Genomic DNA, 19394 nt, shown 5'->3' with positions numbered 1-19394 from the left:
ACAAGACAGGAAACAGCTAAGAACAAAGAGACACAAAACTAGGCAGTTGGAGAACAGACTTGTGCTGAGAGGATCTGAGAGTCTGTTGAAAAGCTTACCGTGTTCAGAGACATTAGCAGGAAAGTACTAAGCAGGTATTTCATAACTTCAGACTAACCAGCATAAACTAAAAGAGGTCATGCTGAAAATGATCTGCAGCAACCCACAAGGAAGAGAAAGAGGAGAAACTGTTTAGAGAAAAAAAAAATCAGTTTATTTTAGAGTAACACAGCATACCCATCCTATTCAGAAATCTGTTTCTTCTGATTTCTCTCTATATAGCATTTCATGACTAATTTATATTATCAACTAGGTAAACAATTATAATTCTATTAAAAATATAAACATATGGCAAAAGAATATTCTTTCTCTCCATTGTCTATCCTTAAAATCTAATCATTACCTTAAAGAGAGACCATATTAGCAACTACCATCCAGCCACCAAAAATTAAGATATAAGACCTAAAGAGAATTTTAAATCCCTCTTGGATTTATCCTATAGGCTTAATCCTCTTAACATGAAGTGGCTTCTTACATTGGAGACTCCTGTAACTGACACCTTTACTATAGGAACTTGGAAGTCTCAGTATGCCTTAAAGGGTTAAATGATGTATCACATTTTCAATAAAATTAAACAGACCTGTACCTCTGAAACAAATAATACATTATATGTTAAAAAAGAAGAAGAAGAAGAAGAAGATAGTAGGAACGGAAAAATGAAGGGGGGGAAATCAGAGGGGTAGATGAACCATGAGAGACTATGGACTCTGCGAAACAAACTGAGGGTTCTAGAGGGGATGGGGGTGGGGGGATGGGTTAGCCTGGTGATGGGGTATTAAAGAGGGCATGTATTGAATGGAGCACCGGGTGTTATATGCAAACAATGAGCCATGGAACACTTCATCAAAAACTAATGATGTAATGTATGGTGATTAACATAACATAATAAAATAAAATTTAAAAAAAGAATTTTCAATCAATCCAAAAAAAATCAAACTGTATTTTCTCATTCATTTTACAATTCATATTCTTCCTTCAAGACTCAGGTACTTCCCTATTCCCCAGACCAAGTTACTCCAGGTACTGACATCTGAGAGTAGAGCACTTCTCTCCTTGTGTTGGTGTAGATCTGCCTGTCAGTCACACCTACAGACAGCAGGCTTATCTGGGGCTGAAACACCGATGTGTTCACCTCCACATTGTTAGTGCCTACCACTGCATTAGACAGAATGGCCCCTCAATAAAATTTTTGGAGTATATATATAAACTAATTCTTTAATTGTATAATTCTTTTTTAATTGGACAGAAGATATTTCCAGGAGAGAGAGCATTTTGCTGGGTAGTAGGAGGAGCAAGGAACTCAATTAGTCCCATCTAAGCAATTGTGTGTCCCTGAACAAGTAGCCTCAGTTTCTTTACCTGTAATGTGGCAGGGTTGGACTAGATTTCTAATAACACTCCCAGCTATAAATTTATGTTTAATTTGGAAAATTTTTTATCTGGTTAGCTTTTTATGAGTTTCTTGGAATTCTTGCCTAGAGTACTAAATGCTGAAATGACTTCAGCCAGGCAAACAAAAGAGTTACGCCCAACTGGCACAGGGTGGAATGGATTATTTCCCAGCCAAAAATGGGGTTCCATTTCCATGATGTATCATTCCAAAAATGGCATGATAATGCTAAACAGGAAGCTCTTGTGTTATATGGGCCTCGTTCTTTACTGCCTCCTCTTATGAGGAAAAAAAAATGGAATAAAGGGGCAGCACTGAATGCCCCCAAACACTCCAGAATGTGTTTTGGCTGCATAACAAATGTGGGCCCTATTTTTCTCTTCCATTAGCCTCTTCAACAAAGAGGTTGAAAATGACATGAAGAAAAACTTTCCATACACTGGATTGGATACTGCCAGCACATGAAAAAAAAAAAAAAAAAAAAAAAAAGGACTCATCACAGATACATTTAAGTTGGAAGAAATAAAAGTAGGGGCACCTGAGTGGCACAGTTGGTTAAGCCTCCAACTCTTGGTTTCTGCTCAGGTCATAATCTCAGGGTCATGAGACTGGGCCCCACGTTGGGCTCTGCCCTATGCTCAGAGTCTGCTTGAGATTCTCTCTCCTTCTCCCTCTGCTCCCCCTGCTCATGCTTTCTCTCGCTCTTTCTCAAATAAATAAACAAATCTTAAAAAAAAAAGAAAGAAAAGTAGTAAACATTATTGTTGAATATGAGACTGGTTGTGTGAGGTCCCATGAAAATCAGATTCTGCAAATCTACTCCTATAGAGAATCAAGAAATACAGGCCTGGGAGAAAATGATGTGATGGAGATAGCATAAAAAATAATCTTTAAGGAAGACAGGCCAATTTATTCTCCAAAAATCATATGCTAGTAAATAAGTTTGTGTCATAAGCAAACATCTCTTAAACACATATATAGAATTCTCTAACTCGAAGACACAAGAATGTTAATTTGGGGGTTTCTCTCCTAAGAAAATATTATCATGAAGCTACTTTAGAAAAAAAGGCATTCTCCTTAGCATTAGCTTCCTGTACTCTTTCCTGCTTAGTGTATGCTCTACTTTTGAGTAGTCCCGCTTGAAAAGGAGATTGGTTTTCAGCTCCAGGTTGGCTCTTCTGCCCAAAGTTTCCTCTGAAGAGAAAGGAGGAGCAGCCACAGGACCAATGTGGAAACTGCTCCTCAAGGTGTGTACAGAAGCTCCACCCTTGACAGGTACACCATGACAGGTATATCTCCGTGCCCTAGGAACATAGGATAATAAGCATCCTCCCCTGTTCTAAAATGAAATATGACTTCAATGCTCAGGAAAGAATAAGAATTTATCAAGAAGATTCCTCTATATAATGACAGAGTCCCATTTTCAGGGAATATGGAAGTTGGCAATTGAAAAGACTTTTACTGGATTAAATGAACATCTTACTTAAATCCTGATGATAGAAGAAAAATATTTTTATTCTATCTGTCTTTTATTTTATTTGGGTTAGGAAACCCAAAAATTCTATTGAAATTACCCAAAAGATTCCTAAAAGCATCATTCAAATCTTCACTATTAGTCATTTTTCCTTTCATAAGACAGAAATCTCTGACAAGTTTGTAGAGGATCAACAAATTCACTTGTGAAATACATACCACAATGTATGTAGAGAGAAGGCAGATAATTTTTTGATGAATCAAATTTTTTTATATTATCTCAAATTAAAAATTAAGAATACAGAGGATTTCTGGACGTACTTGATCATTCTCTTACAGTGTCTCTTGAAGAGTTCTTAATTTTAAGGAAGTTCAACTTTTCATTTCATAACTCATGCTATTGACCAAACCCAAGGTCACCTAGATTTTCTTCTATGTTATCTTCAAGAAGTTTTACAGCTTCATGTTTTACTCTTGGATCTGTGATTCATTCTGAGTTAATTTCTGTGAAGGTGAATGGTCTGTTTCTAGATTTTTTTTTTAAATGTGGATGTCTAGTTGTTTCAGCAGAATGGGATGAATTACCTTTCCTCTTGTCAAAGATCAGTTTGTAAAAGACCAGATCAGATATTTGTGTGGGTCTACACCTGACCTCTATTCCATCCCATGATCTATTTGTCTGTTCTTTCACCAATATCACATTATCTTGATTACAACTTTACAGCAAGTCTTAAAGTTGGGTAGTGTCAGTCCTCTGACTTTGTTCCTCCTCAGCATTGTCTTGGCTATTCTAGGTCTTTTACCTTTCCATATAAACATTGGTGTGTAATTTTCAGTTCATAATTTTGTATCCTTTGTCTTAAAGAGGGCAAATAAAATTCTATAAACTACATATCCCACAAAACCAGAACCTACCTTTATGTGACAATTCAAGCCACAAGTGTAGATTAAAACCTGGAGGAAGAAAACAGAAGGTGAGGCCCTGATGTATATATCCTCACACAAGCAAAAGAGAGAGGTGAGAAAAAAGAACCAGAAGAAGAAAGAAAGATTGAGACCCTCCAAGTCGCTCAACAAGCCTAATTCCAAACCACATCTGCAGGTACATACACATCTCTAATTCTAGTGTACCCAAAAAAAGGTACTTACTTGTAAACTGATTTTCTTTTATTTGAAAGCACCAGAGGCTGCCAACAAGTTTGAAAAAAAATGCTCCTTTGCTTTTCCCTTTTAGTTTACCAAACAGTCCTTAACTTCTGAAATAAGTGCTAACCAGAATTTTTAAGGAAAAGCAAAAACTCAAAGATCATTAGCACCACTTCCTTCTGAAGACCTTTCTGATTCCCTTAGGTCAATCCAGACTATTCCTCTAATATAGCCCTAATCACAGTGAGCCACAACTGTTTGCATGTTTGTCTCCTTATCGTACTATACTTTCAGGAAGGGCAAGGATCAAATCAAATCTTATCTACATATCCCCAGTGGACAGCACAGTACTAGCACACGATAGGTGCTCAGATATGGGTTGAATGAATATTGACAAAAGGCAGATACTGTGATTCCAAATTTATAAATGAGGAAGCTGAGGCTTGTCCCAGGGTACATGTGAAGCAAATGGCAAAGCTGAAATCCAGGTCTTTCAACTCTAAAAATATCTCCCTAATATATTAACCATCAATCACTGTAACAATAATATATTTTAAAACATTAATCACCTGAGAATCAAGTGGCTATTCCAAATGAACAAAATGTTATTTTTCCCTGCTGCAGAGTACAATTTATCACTTCCTACTCCCACCATACTTTCACTCACCCAGATTATGTGTGAAGCTTTATCTGCAGACCTGTGAGTTTTCTTCATACTAAGGAAAGGAACAGGTAAACTATAACAGCTGAAGCTATTGCATTCAAAGGAAATAGGCCAAAAACTAAAGAAATTGTAGGATGGTTGCATTTCTCCTCTTCAGAACCCTAACAGAGACTAGAGCTGTTCTAGGGGAAAAGGGTGGCAAGCATGTTCATGTGCCCATGCACCTATGATCTCTATAAATACTCTACTTCCTCCAAAGCCTCAGCCCTTATACACACACACACACACACACACACACACACACACACACACACACCCCAGATGCATGAAAAACTTTAGTCCTGACAACAATCATAAAACTTAAGGACTTGCTTCTTTTGAAATCTATTTAGCTCTTTTTCACTTTGCATTGTGATAGTACACAAGACATGAGCTTATTTATGGAAGATTCCCTGAAGGACAATCTCTTTAGTAATATAACAACATAATAATTATAACACAACATAACTAACGCTCATTGAGTGTATGGCTCTGTATTAAGCACTTCAAAATATTAATCTAAACCTCACAAACCATGTAAAATATTACCTTCCCTATTTCAAAAATGGGAATGAGATGAAGTAGTTGCCCAAGCTCCACACAACTAGTACATGGTCAGCACAGGATCAAAACCTGGGTCTGTTTAACCCTAAAGTTCCTGCTCACATCTACCCTCTTACACTACTTTGAGGAACAAAGAACTTCATAGGTTGGTCTCCAAATTTTTTTGATTGTATATGAGTAAAACATTTTTATCATAAATCATCCATATATAAGTATTAATATATATGAAATATATAATTGCATATATGTAATACATACATATATTACAGATGCACTTATTGCAATTGTATTTTAGTTATATTACAAAACATAGGTCAAAATAGAAACTCCTAATTAATCAGCTAAAAATTAAATAAGCAATATTTTAAAGTTGTTTTATTTTGATAATGATTCAAAATCCTTTTTTTCTCCTATTTAAAAAATAGTAATAATAATATCTGGACATTAAAAAACTTTCAATAAGACACATTATTGAAAATAATATATAAATTCAATTAATTACAATTTTCAAATAGTCTTCTTGATAATTCAGAAATTTTTTGGATAACTTCTTTTCAGATTATTTTTACCAAATTATGTGACTGAAAAAGATTGTATGTAAGTGTTGAATCACTAAATTGTACACCTGAAACATATTACTCAGTATGTTAAAAGTGGAATATAAATAAAACTTAAAAAAAAAAGACAAACCATCAGCTTTGCAATTTTCTTTTTGTTCCTTTGTGCTGGCATTACTAGAACCATATTTAATCCAATTTCTTTTTTTAAAAAATCTCTTTAAATCCACTTAACTGGGCACATGTGAACTGCAGCACGTTGAAATACACTGAAAATAAACTAACAGATGATGTACATTATCAATTCCTCCCAATTATGAAAATATTCCATTCTCAGAATAAAAATGTATAAAACTAATAATTATCTGACAGTAATTAATTATTAGCAAAACTCTTCCACTCAATGGGGTTTTATCTGCACATCTCCTGGAGTGCTTATACACCCTTTTCCAAACCTGCCTCATCCTTGGAGATCACTGACCTAAATACTCTAAAACACACCACCGGGTTCAACCAGACCTTCACAGAACTGTCAGCATTTAATTCATTGTCCAAAAAAATCACTTTTATTCAATTATGTTTGATGTGATGCCATCAGCCTAACTGAAGGAATGTAGGAGAAACTGCTTTCATAGTAAGAGAACAGGAGAACTAAAGTTAAAATGAATTCAAAGGACTCCTTCCTACATCATCTTTTACAGACTATGTTTGAAAAGCAAAAAATAATCATCATTTCTGCATGTTCCCTAATACAAATACTCCTGCCGACAAGGAAGTTCATTCTGTGATTCACACAGACAAAGCTTGCATCAGCTTGGCAGAGAAATCAACTGATGCTCCCAAATCTAATTTTGAGAGAAGCAGAACATGAGCACATTTTTTTAAAGATTTTATTTATTTATTTATTTGAGAGAGTGAGAATGAGAGATGGGAGAAGCAGACTCAGGGAACCCGATGCGGGACTCGATCCCCGGACTCCAGGATCATGACCTGAGCCGAAGGCAGTCGCTTAACCAACTGAGCCACCCAGGTGCCCACAGGAGCACTTTTTAAAGATATCCTTTAGTGATTATACTAATTGTCAATAGAACAAAATGTAATGTTTGCATAATTATATCCTTTTTATGTTATGTATTTTCTTATCATATTTACTGAAACGTAATTTTATGTTTGTTAAATCTAAGAATAAGAAACTGAGTTTGTAAAAAACATTTTTCTCACTTATGTGATGGTTCATAAGAGGACCTACCAGCAACTGAGTGTATCTTTGTACTTAAAACCATAAAGCAGGATGCCTGGGTGGCTCAGTTGGTTAAATGTCTGCCTTCAGCTCAGGTCGTGATCCTGGGGTCCTGGGATTGAGCCCCACATCAGGCTCCCTGCTCCATGAGGGCCTGCTTCTCCCTCTCCCTACCACCCCCTCCCCACTTGTGCGCTCTCACTCTCTCTCTCTCTCTCTGTCAAATAAATAAATAAAATCTTTTAAAAAAAAAAAACAACCATAAAGCAGCTAGAGGAAAGGGGAACTTCTAGTCATTTATTTAACCTCATGGTTGTGTGCTTGTATATGGTCACTGACTTTTATGTAGACATTTCATTATGTTGATAACAGCATTAGACTCATTCTAATATGTAGAATACCACCTAATTTCTGTCCTGCTCAGTATCAGAGCTTCATGTTAGGATAATCAGGAAAAGTCTAATACCAAGTAATAGTCATCTAGTTAGTGTCATGCCTTCAAGGAACTCAAAATGCTTAACCAAAAAATTATGAACAATGCTTCCCACACGACATGTTTTCAGACATTTCTTTTCTAGGAAACTGAGTGACTCTTTGTGCTTTATTTTACTGATGCTTACACACATCCTAGATAACTGAAAAATCCAAGGTTCAGAGCGGTAGGGAGATTTATCATGAAGTTACCACAAGTTAACAGCAGAGCTCAAAATAGTTTCCAATTGGTTTTATCTTACCATATTTCGTCAACTGACGTTGTAAAAACAGACAAATTTCAGTACCAGAAAAGAAACTGAGCTACCCAAGAGTAATATTTGCATTTGAAAATATAGTAAAATTAATCACAATAATAAATCTAACAAATATGGGATACTTACTGTACACGAGGGCACTGTGCTAAAGCATTATGCACACAATCTCATTTAATCCTCAAATAATTCTCTGAGATATGTAAGATACAAACACCATTTTATGCCTGAGGAAATCAAAGCTAAAGAGAGGATAAAAATTTGCCCAAAATAAGAAAGCTAGTAAGCGGCTGTTCTAGAGTCAAACGCAGACTGTCTGATTCCAAAGCTCACACGTTGCACGAACATAACTAGGTAGAATTAAAAATTGCTCAACTACTTATGTATTTCTGCACCAAGGGACCACTGTGATTCCTTCATTAATAAAGACATGAAGCAGATTCATTTATAAAGTATTTCACATTTGTTATCTTATTATTCAAACACAGATCAGAACACTATTTCTCTAGTTATAACATACTCTGAGACAATGATTCCCAAAAGTAACTCCAAAAAGAAAAGCAATGCATATATTACTGCCAACCTATTAATGATGGGGACACTGATGCTTAGAAAATACTAATGACGGATTACACAGCTGGAAAGTCTCAGCTAAGAGAGGCCTTCCCTGACTGCCATATCTAAAGTAGTCTCTGTTCCAAACCTGTCAACCTCATCACTGTCAGAGTGATGTCACAGTAGTTTGACTGCTAAGAGATAATGCAGATAAAAAGTGCCCTGGGAGAGATGGAAAACCAGAGCCAGACTCACTAAGTGGAAAAACAAAATAAAACAACACTGCTAACCTGCTGCCCAGAGACAAGAGTTGATGGGAAGTTGCCAGGGAGAAGTGGTGAGAGGGGCTGCAAGACACCTAGAATTCAGGCAAGCCATGTGGCCCAGAGGCTGGATGCACAAGACCCCAGATATCATCGCAGAGTAGAACTACACACCGTGATAAAACCTGGTTGAGCTAGGAACACCAAGGGCAATAGAGACCATAGCCAAACTGCTAGCCTGCCAGGGAGGAACACTGAGGAAGAGAAATACAGAAAACAAAAACAAAATTTAAAGACTACTAAACTATGCACTCAACAAAAATAAATTTTAAAAGCCCAAGAATACTTTTTTTGGAATATACATGACAAAGGATTACTATCACTGATATATAAAAAGGATCTTATAATTCAATAAGAAATTGACCAATAACCCAATAAAGTGGGCTAAAGAATAGACAATTCGTAGAAGAAATAAAAATGACAGTTAACCTCATTAGTAATCAATGAACTATAATTAGAAACAATGTCATATCAATTATAATCTATTACACTAACACATATAAAAAGAAAATAATCGGTGATAGCAAAAAACAAATTAGTTTTCTCTAACGCACTGTTGGTGTAAGTATAAATTGACATGACCTTCCTAAAAGTCCATTTACTATTTACAAAAAAAGTCCACTTACTAAATGTATCAAAAGTTTAAATGTTCATTCCTTTGACATAGCATCCATACTTCTAGAAAGTGTACAAAGATACATATGTAATGATGTTCATCACAGCACTGTTTAAAATCATGAAAAATTAAAGACAACCATGATGTCTATCAATAAAAGATCAGTTAAATAATTACAATATACCCATAAAACAATTCTAATGTAGCCATTAAAAAGAATATAAGCCTAGGAGATCTCCCTCTACCACGCGGGGGAGCGGAAGCAGTCCTCCTTTCGCTCTGTTTTCCAAGCTGTGCCTCCTTCCCGCCTCTCCTGACTTCCTCCTGGAAGGAAGATCCCTGAGCAGTCCGTTAAGACCGCTTTGGGGCAGAGGATTTGGAGAAACCCAGGGCTGAAGTTACCTTTTTTCCTTCTTTCAGCTCTACCTCGGCATCTCTCTCCATGGCAGTTCCGGAGACCCACCCCAACCACACTATTTATATCAACATTCTCAACGAGAAGATCAAGAAGGATGAGCTGAAGAAGTCCCTCTACGCCATCTTCTCCCAGTTTGGCCAGATCCTGGATATCCTGGTTTCCCGAAGCCTGAAGATGAAGGGCCAGGCATTTGTCATTTTCAAGGAGGTCAGCAGCGCCACCAATGCCCTGCGCTCCATGCAGGGTTTCCCCTTCTACGACAAGCCCATGCGCATTCAGTATGCCAAGACTCACTCGTATATCATTGCCAAGATGAAGGGCACCTTCGTGGAGCGGGACCACAAACGGGAGAAGAGGAAGCCCAAGAGCCAGGAGACCCCAGCGGCCAAGAAGGCCGTACAGGGTGGGACAGCCGCCCCCGTGGTGGGGGCTGTCCAGGGGCCTGTCCCAGGCATGCCCCCGATGACCCAGGCGCCCCGCATCATGCACCACATGCCTGGCCAGCCTCCCTACATGCCGCCTCCTGGCATGATCCCACCTCTAGGCCTGGCTCCTGGCCAGATCCCGCCAGCTTATGCCGGGGCAGGTGCCGCCTGCTCAGCCTCTTTCAGAAAATCCACCAAATCACATCTTATTCCTCACCAACTTGCCCGAGGAGACCAACGAGCTCATGCTGTCCATGCTTCTCAACCAGTTCCCTGGCTTCAAGGAGGTCCAACTGGTCCCTGGGCGGCACGACATTGCCTTTGTGGAATTTGACAATGAGGTACAGGCAGGGGCTGCTCGTGACGCACTGCAGGGCTTCAAGATCACCCAGAACAATGCCATGAAGATCTCCTTTGCCAAGAAGTAGCACATTTTCCCCCTGCCTGCCCCTGCCCCCTGTTCTGGGGCCACCCCTTCCCCCCCTTGGCTCAGCCCCCTGAAGGTAAGTCCCCCTCGGGGGCCTTCTCAGAGCCCTGTGTGTGTGAGTGATCGCCACACAGCATTGTACCCAGAGTCTGTCCCCAGACATTGCACCTGGCGCTGTTAGGTTGGAATTAAAATGGTTTTTTTGAGGTAAAAAAAAAAAAAGAATATAAGCCTATATTCTTTGATATAGAAAGATGTTCACAAAATATTGAGAAAGAATGTTACAAATAATAGGCATGTATTACATTACTTGGTTTGTATAAACTGGTATGTGTTTCCTATATGTTTATAGCTTATGTATATGAGTATATGGATAGAGCTGTCTAAAAGTATATTAATAAAAATATTTTTATCTCTACTATAATCATAAAAATAATAAAGTTGCTCTCATTTTGAAAAAATATATTTTTACTTTAAAGTATTAGTTTTAGTGGATAAATACTCAGACGTTTATGCACATGAAATAATGAAGTCATTTCACTGAAATGTGAAAAGCAAACATTATCACTATTTTTCAATATTGTTTGTGAGGTTTTTAGAAATTAAATAGAAAATACTTGGTAAAATTTAGAAAAGAGACCAAAATCTACCTTTGTCTTTGATCAACAGCTTCTTTCTTACACTGGAAATAAGTTATAAAGAGAAAGAAATTCACTCTCAACATTAGCAAAGGTATAAAATATTAAAGAATAAGTTAAACAAAAAAGATACAGGAAAAAAATTTATGAAATATTTTTAAATGACATAAAACAAGAAATGAACAAGTAAAGAGATGTAACATATTTTTAAGTGGAAGACTTAATATCAGAAAAATATCAATCCCCTCCAAATCAGGATATAAATTGAATACAATTCCAATCAGAATCCAGTGATGAGTATTATTGAACTGGAAGAAATGAGAAACTCATTTCAAAAAGTAATTATATGAGAATAGCTATGAAAACCTTGGGGGGGGGAATGAGAGAGTGGTTAATAAACCTTACCAGATATCAAAACAGTATAGCATTGGCACAGAAATAAAGAATAGAAAAATGACAGAAAATACAGTTCAGAAACAGGGGCACATATATGTGGGAGTATAATATATAACATATATGTTTCAATTTAGTGGTAAAAGAATGTTTTATTTTAAAAACTGCATTCATAGTTTGGAAGAAAATAATGTGATATACTTACATCACACTAATATAAACATAAATTCCAGTTATAGTAAGAAATTAAAGCTCTAAATTAAAAACAGAGTAAAAAGATGAATGCTATCAGGAAAATGGTTTGCAATACATATGACAAAGGATTAACATTCCTAATTCACAAACAGTACTCACAAACTGATCAACACCAATTAAAAAAAAAAGGACAAAGAATATGAATAAGTAACTCACAAAACAAAATGCAAATCAACAATAAATGTGTGAAAATATACTCTCTCCGGCTATCACCAGAAAATTGCAACAGTGAGATAATAGTTCTCACCTGTTAGGCTGAGAAAGACTGAAAAGAACACTGATCCCATTGCTAATGAGAATGCCAGGAAATAACTGCTCTCATACACTGCTTGTGGGAATGGGAATTGCTATAATCTTTTCTGAAAATTATCTGGCAAGGTGCATCACAATTTTAAGTACAAACCAAAAAAAATTCATAAATCGGACTTCATCAAAATTAAGACTCTGCTCTCTAAAAGAAACTGTTAAAAAAATAAAAAAAAGAAAAGAAAAAGACAGGGCACCTGGGTGGCTCAGCTGGTTAAGCATCTGTCTTCAGCTCAGGTCAGCATCCCAGGGATGATGGGATGGAGCCCTGCATCCCTCTCCTCCCTGCTCGTGCTCTCTCTCACTATCTCTGTCTCTCTCAAATAAGTAAATAAAATCTGAAAAAAAAAAAAAAAGAAAAAGACAGGGCGTCTGGGTGGCTCAGTCAGTTAAGCATCTGACTCTTGATTTCAGCTCTGGTCATGATCTCAGGGTTGTGAGGTCGAGCCTGACATTGGGCTCTGCACTGGGCATGAGGAGCCCTGCTTAAGATTCTCTCTCTCCCTCTGCTCCTACCCTCCCCACTCCCCCTCCTTAAAAAGAAAAAAAAGATTCTCTTTCTCCCTCACCCTCTGCCCCTCCGCACTCTAAAAAAAAAAAAAAAAGGAAACAGTCACAGAAAAAAAAAATTGCAAATCACATATCTGAAAAAGGACCTGTAGCCCAAAATATATACAGAACTCTCAAAACTCAATAGTAAGAAAACAAAACTCATTATTTTTTTTAAATGGGCAAAAGGCTTAAAACACTTTACCAAAGAAGATATATAGATGGCAAATAAACACATGAGAGATGTTCAATACCATTAGTCATAAGGTAAATTGCAAATTAAAACCACAAGACACTACTATATATTCACTAGAGTAGCTAAAATTTAAATGACAGACAATACTAATTGTTGGAAAAATGTGGATAAACTAGAACTCTCACATCCTACTGGAATACAAGATAGCTTCAGCCACTTTGAAAAACAATCTGACAGCTTCTTTTAAGTTAAAACAGACACCATGAAACCAATCATTCCCACTCCTAGGTACTGTACTACCTAAGAAAAAGAAAAAATACATTAACACAAAGAGCTGAGAGCAAATGTTTATAGTGGCTTTATTCATAATCACTAAAAACTAGAAACAAACCAACAGAGAAATGGATAAAAAGTTGTAGCATGTTCACAACATTAAAAATTACTCAGCAATAAAAAGGAATGAAATGCTGATATATGCAACAAGTGAATGAATCTCAAAAAGAATTATGATAAGTGAAAGAAATCAGACACACAACCACTTTATTATTCCATTTATATGACATTTAGGAACAAATATCAGACCAGATACAACTAAAGACTGAAGGGAGGGAAAGGAGATTGCAAAGGGAGACGCGGGAACTTCTAGGGCGAGGGAAACCTGTATCTTGATGGTGGGGGTGGCTCTTTGACTCTATGATATATACATTTGTCAAAATTTATTGTTTCTTATAAATTATACCACAAAAACCCTGATTTTATAAGATTTAAAAATACAAACCTTTTGACCCAGACATCCCACATTGAGAAATCTACTCTACAGAAATAAACGTTTCAACATATAAATTAATGTACATTGACAGAGAAATGGTTAAAGTTATATTTAATACCACAGAATGTAATGCAAATAATTTAAAAGACCTGGAAACAGTCCTCTGAGCAATTATGATTTATGGGAACTGAAAGAACAGTTCTCCTTCCATTGATTTGAGCCCTTTGTTCAACTAAAGTTAGAAGAATAGGCCACAACAGGGAAGTATGAGCTTCTTTTGCTCAATTCATTTGCCACAGTAACACAGTAAAGCTGACCATAGGTATCCCAATCCACTTTGGAATCTAAGACTGAAAGAGGAGGTACAAAACAAAAAGTGGCAGCAATTAACATGAGAAGAGTCCTCATTGGAAAGCATCTTAGCTAATGCCATCCATTTATAATAGTTTCCGTTCAGGCTGCCTGGTTATAGAGGCTTGACTATGACTTCACATCACAAATAAATTTTGTTTAAATTTGACCTCATTTATGCAGAATGCTGTACAATTATAACATTGCTTGCCCTCCAGAAGCTTACGTTCTAAACAAAATCCTAGAAAATACATTGCCCCTTAAGGCTGACTTTTTCAGTTGATTATAGGAATCTACCACAAAAGGTGAATCTACACCTCAAAAAGTATGGGAGTGGGGCAAGGTGAGGGGAAATGAATAATTGAATCTGAACCTATAAAAGTTATTAATTAGCTGTCAAAATTATCTCAAGTGAATTCATTCATCATATACACAGCAGAACATTTCCAACAAATATATAGAACATTATTACATTAAGAATCATGAGAACACAAAGAAATGGAAGAACAATCCCTGTTCTTTCTTAAAAGCTCTGGGACAAACTGGAAGCTACAGAAGCATACATCCATGCACTGTGAGTCAGTGTGAAAAGTGCAGCGTGTTACTTGTCACCAGTTAAAATAGTTCTATCACTGATGTTCTATTGGTATTACTCCATCACCTTCCCAAAACCTTGGAGTTTATTTCAAAAACCCTCTAGATTATGTGGGGCTAACATTATTTCCATTGCTATGTAAATCATTTGCATGAAAACATTAAGACATGTTTAATACCATGCAAAAATACAATCCACTTTTCCAAAACTATGATGTAAGGAGGAATACGTCAATAAGATATACACATTAAAGAATTGTTATTAGTTTCTGTTAACTGGGCTGTCACTAAGGACTGCAGAGCTGTTTCCTTTTATTGATTGGTCAGAAGACCTAGAATATCATTTGCCAGCATCTGAGGAGTAGCTGTTTAAGAAAGATCATGAGCTGGAATGCAGAGTATGAAGGCATGCCTCTCACCTCAACGCTGATAGTAACATCAGCCAAAGAGGGAATATCTAAGAATGAGGGCGTGCTAGTGAAGTGGAGGGCAACAACCATCATTTTTAATATGCTTTTAACTCTGACATTTCACTTTATCAATTTTCTACTATGCTGACTTTATTAACTTTTTCCCATACTATGATCTTAGTTATCCAATTTTAAAATAAAGAATATACCACAACTGACCAGGAAACAATTATGATACCCTGCTACCCATATACATGAAATAAATAATTATATAATTATTTATGTAAAGAATTGAGAAGAAGGGTTGAGAGGAGGGCAGAAGTTTGAAGAAAATGAGCTCTTTCTGAGATTTTTGGAGGCCCAGTTTCCTCATCCTGTTCCACATAAATACTTTCATTGCAGACATTTCAAATATTATGCCAGAGTTATACAAAATAAGTAGAACATCACCAAGCAGAAATCCTAGAGTAGGTGTTCTGAACATGTTGGTAAAGAAAGTCACTTCATTTGAGAGGTCTCTGCCCCTTCAACCTCACCCTCCTTACCAATATACATTCATCACTGAAAAGGGAAATATTTACAAAAGTTAGTTTAGTTATGTTTAAATATTATGTTTAGCTGTCTGGAGACCATGTTCTCAAAATTTATACAAGAAATCAAGGATTAAACTTCATAACAATTAGGAAACCACACTGTGTAAAATCAAAGACTCGGTTCAAGGACATTAAAATAGTTTTATCATTGGTGCTAAATTGAAATGACTCCATCTCTTCCCAACACCTGGAACCAAAACCTTGTGAACTTTCATGTAAACAAACTGGGGCACACCAAATGCTCTGTCTGCAGCAAGGTACCACCTCTGTACACGCATTTGGGTGAAAAATGTGGAAAATGCCTGAGGACTCTTTGAAGCAGCTTGGGAGAAGTAAGAGCAGGAAAGAGGCTCTTCTCTAGGGTAAGTTTGTTTAGTGGAAAGTAAGCAAGTTGTCAGGGTAAAAGTTGACAATGTTGATTCCAACAGTTTGAACTGCGAATAAACATCCAAAGGGATTATGTTACTGAGAATTAGAAAAGATTCCATTGAACTCAATAGAACACTTGTGTTTTCAAAGATAATATGCCTTCAAGCTACAATCTGGATCCACAGTTTAGGGTTAGAATTACTTTAAGCCCTTTCTATGCCACATTAAAGAACATGGGGGCTGACCTCTTTAATATGGACCTAAAATTAAAATAAGAATGGAATAAAAATATTTCATTTCTAATAACTGAATTTGAAAATACTAAGTACATGTAAGTACTGAGACAGAATAAAGAAATTTGGATAAAAATCTATGTTCTTCCCAAACATCTAAACTTAAACAGTGTCATTAACCAACTTAGGGAAATAATTCATTGGCCATAAATCACTTTTGAGTTTTCCCTCCTTAATGACCTATCAAAGGGCAAAAAAACAAGGCCTATACTTATGAAATCCATAATCCTCTTCTCTGCTCACCAAAGCCACATTTAAATCTGGCTTTCATCTCGTGCTGTTGGGTTTTCCACCAGGTACAAGATGAAAAGTTGGAAGAGACTTGTGCCTTTTCTAAAGCAAAACAATTTGGTTGCCACTCAGCAATTCCTGGTGAAATGCCAGGAAGCCTGTAAAAAAAAGTTAAAATTTTCCTAACTTGGAGTATACAAAAATAAGTGTGAGATGTTCATAGCCTGTCAGACATTCCATCTCTTTATTTTTTAAATATTCATAAACAAGGGGAAACAGACACTTTTGATTTGTTAAACTTTATTTAGATCAATATATGCAGGTATGCCTTGCATGCCCTCAAGACAATGGAGGTAACTTAAACAGCTCTTCTTAGTCCATCTCAAGTCCTCCATGATTCTCACATGAGAGTCTGCTATTAGAATCTTCTCCAGTTTGACAAAAGCATGCAACTCACATGCTCTTTACCAGCCAAGTTTTCAGGCAGCCCTGCAAAAAGTTGCTTCTCCTTTGAGCTCTCACACAAATTCACTTCCCTCCTTGAACCAAGGATGTAAGGGAGTATGGCTGTCTCATAGCCTCTTTGCTCTTAAAAAGAAAATCAAATTCTCCAGATATTTTCAAACTCCACCAGGAATAGAACATTCTCAGCTCAGCCTGTGGATCATTATCTCTTTTACATTTCATCTTTATGTTCACTGGGTTCATAGAAAGGGCATACACAGAAAGAGGAAAATAGCTGCTTCTTAGACACCAAATTTAGTAATTCTTTCAAATCTACTGGCACACATCTAAAAAGTCATATTTTTATAAGGCTTCATTAGGTTTCCATTGGTTCTGTCTTTTGAGAACACACATGCTGAGTTGCCTATAACCTCAAGCCAAAATACATCTGTAAACTACAAGAAATATTTTTTATAGGAAGACAAAAGTCACCACAATTTAAAAAGGGATATAGTGGAGGAGACAGACAGATGTGGGCTCATCTAGAGCCCCTTTAATGTCTCCCAGGCATCAAGTTGTTAACAAATGGAGGCCAACAATCTATAATACTCTAAGATTCCAGATGACTCCAATAGCCTTACCTGTTAATATGAGATTACTGTAAGTATTAGAGAATTGCTCCTTTAGAAGAACAAGATGCATCTGAGCTGCCTTCTCCCGTTGGAGCTCCAGCATAACATCAGGGTGCTGAGCAATCTTGCAGCCTTTCTGTTTATCCAGGGCAACATCACTTCGAACAATGTCTACAAAAAGAAATAAATGCAGGCAGCAAAAACAAAACAAAACAAAAAAACAAAAAACCATATACACATCAAAGTCTTGTTTCACCCAAAATGACAGAATTTATAAACTACCAGTATTTCATCAGAATGAAGAGATTCGTAAGTAATAAACCTGAAGAGCCTCCAACTTCATGATACATTCTGCAAGTTTCTCTGGTCATTTCCAAATTCTTTGGCAATTTCCATTTTATTACTCACTGTGACCTCATTTAAGGTTCTCACTCCTCCATTCTACTCTCAGCTCACCTCTAGGACTTATGCACTTCCCAGGGCCTTTTCTTAACAACTTTGTCTGAACACTAGTGACTATGATTATTTCCTCTACCTCATGCTGTAGGACCAGGTGATAGCTCCTGCATGAATATTCAGGATATGTGGCCTATTTTCAAATTTACCTCCCAGCTAGCCCATTGAGCTCAAATTAGGGCTGTCACTCTGTGGGTTAGCTGCTCAGGATTTCTCCTGCCATCTCTCATGAGCCTCTGGCTACATTCTGACTCATAAATAACTCTTTAAATCTATAAGTATTTTGTGGGTCACTGAAGAAAGCAAGAGGAGGGCTAGAGTCACTTCACAGATCTGCCTCTTTCCCAATTATTTCCCCATTAGTGACAGGCTGCTTTTTATTCTTCAGTATGATTTTCACCCAAAGCAGAAGTATCCTCCAGAAAATGGTCTTCCTCAAAACAAACATTCTCCTAGAATGTTTCCCAATTACTAGGGAGCTTTGATGCCCTAAAGTTATTTGTTTATTTTACAAATTAAGATATAATTCAGCTGATTATCATTGAAACAAATGATGTTTATCAGCAGCAATCTGGATGACAGCTCTAGGAACTTCCAAGTTTTGTGCAGCAAATTGAAGGACTTTAGGAGAAAATGCTAAAAATAATAATAATAATAATAATAATAATCACTGCTCTGCCACTGTTGACACCAATGGCTTTGGAAGGGAAAAAAGTAATACCCATGTTAATTGTACCAATAGGAAAGATTTGGTTCTTTCAGCAATGCTCAAAGAGAAAATAGGGCATGTGGCATGAAAGATGGGACACTGTTCTAGACAAATAATCTTCAAACCAATCAACATAGCCCTAACAGAGAAGCCCAGATATAAATACAAACCCATGACAATGAGGGTTAGGATGTATGTTACACAAAGATTAGCCAGATGTGGGAATGGTTCTTAATCTTGGTTGAAAACAGGGGAGCTGGTTGGAAACAATGCAGTATTTATTCCTAAACCTATTTATGCCAATTTCTAGACTGTAGGCAATAAAGTGAACTCATTTAACATTCAAGTAACTACTCATAGATTTTCTGAGGCTTGAATACAAAAGTAGAATAAATTAATTCAAGATACACTCTAGTTTTTAAGACCATCAATAGAATGAGAGAACTTATTACACTGTATAATTGAATCCTTCCAATAATCCTATGAATGTGGCAGGTATTGTTAACTAGCTGACCCAAACCCTA

The 19394-nt window shown here is 36.7% G+C and overlaps 1 protein-coding gene and 1 pseudogene across 1 annotated transcript in view; one reads left to right on the top strand and one right to left on the bottom strand.

Annotated features, from left to right (window-relative positions):
- HPSE2 (heparanase 2 (inactive)) overlaps positions 1-19394 on the bottom strand; it is a 681364-nt gene that overhangs the window by 592861 nt on the left and 69109 nt on the right. The window contains exon 3 of the mRNA XM_025880833.1: positions 17715-17876. Within this exon, the coding sequence (XP_025736618.1) occupies positions 17715-17876 (162 nt within the window). The remainder of the gene's footprint in view (positions 1-17714; positions 17877-19394) is intronic.
- Positions 9797-19394, top strand: part of LOC112830756 (U1 small nuclear ribonucleoprotein A pseudogene) — a 68131-nt pseudogene continuing 58533 nt past the window's right edge.

This window comes from Callorhinus ursinus, unplaced genomic scaffold (genome assembly GCF_003265705.2).
Source record: "Callorhinus ursinus isolate GAN/ISIS: 27379988/994484 unplaced genomic scaffold, GSC_fseal_2.0 scaffold20, whole genome shotgun sequence".
Classification (NCBI taxonomy): Eukaryota; Metazoa; Chordata; class Mammalia; order Carnivora; family Otariidae; genus Callorhinus; species Callorhinus ursinus.
The sequence above is the reverse complement of the archived record's forward strand: the minus strand, read 5'-3'. Positions and strand labels throughout refer to the sequence as shown.